The 2,447-nt window shown below is 45.3% G+C and overlaps 1 protein-coding gene across 1 annotated transcript; it reads right to left on the bottom strand.

Moving 5' to 3' along the window:
• Window positions 1–759: 759 nt before the first annotated feature.
• LOC122923306 (hemoglobin heart muscle subunit alpha-type-like) lies at window positions 760–2,090 on the bottom strand. The gene is made up of 3 exons (XM_044274087.1): window positions 1,936–2,090; window positions 1,125–1,329; window positions 760–870 (listed from the first exon to the last, which is right to left on the bottom strand). Exons 1-3 carry the CDS (start codon window positions 2,028–2,030, stop codon window positions 760–762), a joined length of 411 nt encoding a protein of 136 aa, XP_044130022.1. The 5' UTR covers window positions 2,031–2,090.
• Window positions 2,091–2,447: the final 357 nt, after the last annotated feature.

The raw sequence follows: 2,447 nt of genomic DNA, 5'->3' as shown, positions 1-2,447 counted from the left end.
CAGCAAATAAAGCATCCATGAAGAAATCGACCCTCATGAGTGCCGCGTGTCCGTTATCTACATTCCTTGCTTCATACTACTCACATCACGTTGAGCACCACAGTATCTGGGTCCACTGATACAGCCGCGGGTCTAGGAGTTCCGGATTGCAGGAGGTGGGAGTGTTTTCTATATAGGAGCAGTGCCGCTGTATTTCCTTACTCACCTCCCTACCATTTATAAATAATTTAAAGCACAGATTATCCTACACTTATTTTACAGGAATACATGGATTGCAGATATGGAGCTTCCTGTTGGAGATTAAACAAAATAATTTTTAGATGGAAGAACCACCTGACCTTAACCCAGGATCAGCTGTAATCAGTGAGAAACTGAAATGTTTCCCTACAGCACCGCCACTGGAGACATGAAGTATTACACCAGCGATATTACTACATAACCAGGTCCTCTAATGTACAGATTAAACTTGGGGAATTCTCCATAATAGAATAGGAGTCAGACAACCCCACTTATGTCTTCTACACCTCTTACACCCTGTGACATCATTCCTTCCTCCCCAGCACCATAATATACTGGATTCTGATGTACACACCATTGACCAAATTCACCATTACAGGAGCTCAAAACTAGAAAAGCACAAGGAGACGGGATGTACAAGTATATAAATATTTATTACAGATCAGGAGAAGAGATCCCGGGTTATGGAGCATTCATCAGTATCATGGAGGACAGACGCTTGTAACAGGAGACACATGGACATCAGCTGGAGATCAGGGCAACGGCAACCTCATTGAGGAACTTGTCACAGGTCGACTTGTCCACATCCGGGAAATTCTTGACAATGACCTCCAGGAGGCAACCGCACAGCAGCTGGGGATGGATGATGGGAGTCAGTGCATGCTCAACACTACAACAATTCTTAGAAGGATTTTTTTTGACAAGTCTAGCTGCCTTTAACCCCAGAAATGTCTCCACTCTTGTCCATGGGTTGTGTCTGGTTCTACAGCTCAGCCATTGATAGTAAGGAAGAATTGCAATACCAGATACAACCATGGACAAGAGTGGCACCATTTCAAAGAATGTTACAGGCTGCATGTATACCACTGGACAGATCTGCTCCTCACCTTGATGGTGTCCACACTGAGCTTCAGCTTGTTGGTGTGCATCTCCCGCAGTGTGGCCAAGTTCTCCTGCAGTTTTCCATAGTGGTTGAGGGCATCATTAATGGCATGGATGATCTTCCCTCCATGTGTCTTCAGATCCTGACTGCCGGGGGTCACGTCCATGTGAGTGAAGTGGGACTTGGTGTCTGGATGGTGCTGGAAGAGACTGAGGAAAGAGGAGCACCCAGTGTTATAGGAGAAGAGTGTCCAACTTTAAAGGAGGTCTGAGTATTAGGTAAAGATAACTACCTCCATTCAGAAGCAGCAACACACCCATCTAATTGTAGTTCAGTTCCATTGAAGTGAACTGCAGTACCACACACGGCCTGTAGACAGGGGTGGCGCTGTTTAACAGAAAGCAGCCATGTTTTACTAATCCTGTGCAACCCTTTTCTCTCCTTGGTTCTATTCACCTAACACTAAAAGAGTGTTTTGCAGGATTAGCAGTGACAGCACCACTCTCACCCACAGGATGTGTCTGGTACTGCAGCTCAGCCACAATAACTTGAGTGAAAACAATGCAATAAGAGAGACCTTATGGACAAACTGCTCTGCCAAATAAAAAAAATTCACATGATTCATCTCACCCAAATCCTGAGGTCTCTGGACATGCAGTGTTACTAGATTACAGTTTTTCATGATCAAGGAAGATTCCAAACAAATCGGATACATTGTTGCATGTAGTGCAGGGGGCGGAGCTCCAGGTGTAACAATGTATCAGCTCCTCCTTCCCAGCCCCTTGTAGCAGTGACTATCTGGCTCTGCCGCTCACCTCTCCATGGCTTCACCTCCAATCTTCTCAGCGTCAGCGTCAATCTTCACAAACAAGGGCTCCAAAGCCGCCTTCTCAGCATCTGATAGCGCCATCCTGGGATGTGAAGCTCCAGCACAAGGGCCAATCTGCACTGAGGGGCCCCAGACTCCATCATCACCTTTAAATAGGGAGGAATGGCTGCTGATCCAGCACACCTGGGGCCCTACAGGAGAGCCTGACAACCTGGCCTGGCTGACAACTCCTGGACTGGAGTGCAGACACAATCAGCCGGCGGCTCTTGTAGATTAGGGGAATGTTCACATGACAGATTTTTGTTATGGATTTTCACTGACATTTAGCACCAAAGATAAATTCCCAATTATTTTAATGTTAATTCAAACATCGCTTTTTCCTCGCTTGTGGTTTTATAAGTCCTGCTGTTAGTTGTAATAAATTAGGCCAATGTTTTTATGTGATGTTTTTGCTGTTTATTGCGTTCTTTGGTGCGTTTTTTTTTTTTTTTTTCATGA

Source organism: Bufo gargarizans, unplaced genomic scaffold (genome assembly GCF_014858855.1).
Source record: "Bufo gargarizans isolate SCDJY-AF-19 unplaced genomic scaffold, ASM1485885v1 original_scaffold_1458_pilon, whole genome shotgun sequence".
Lineage (NCBI taxonomy): Eukaryota > Metazoa > Chordata > Amphibia > Anura > Bufonidae > Bufo > Bufo gargarizans.
The sequence above is the reverse complement of the archived record's forward strand: the minus strand, read 5'-3'. Positions and strand labels throughout refer to the sequence as shown.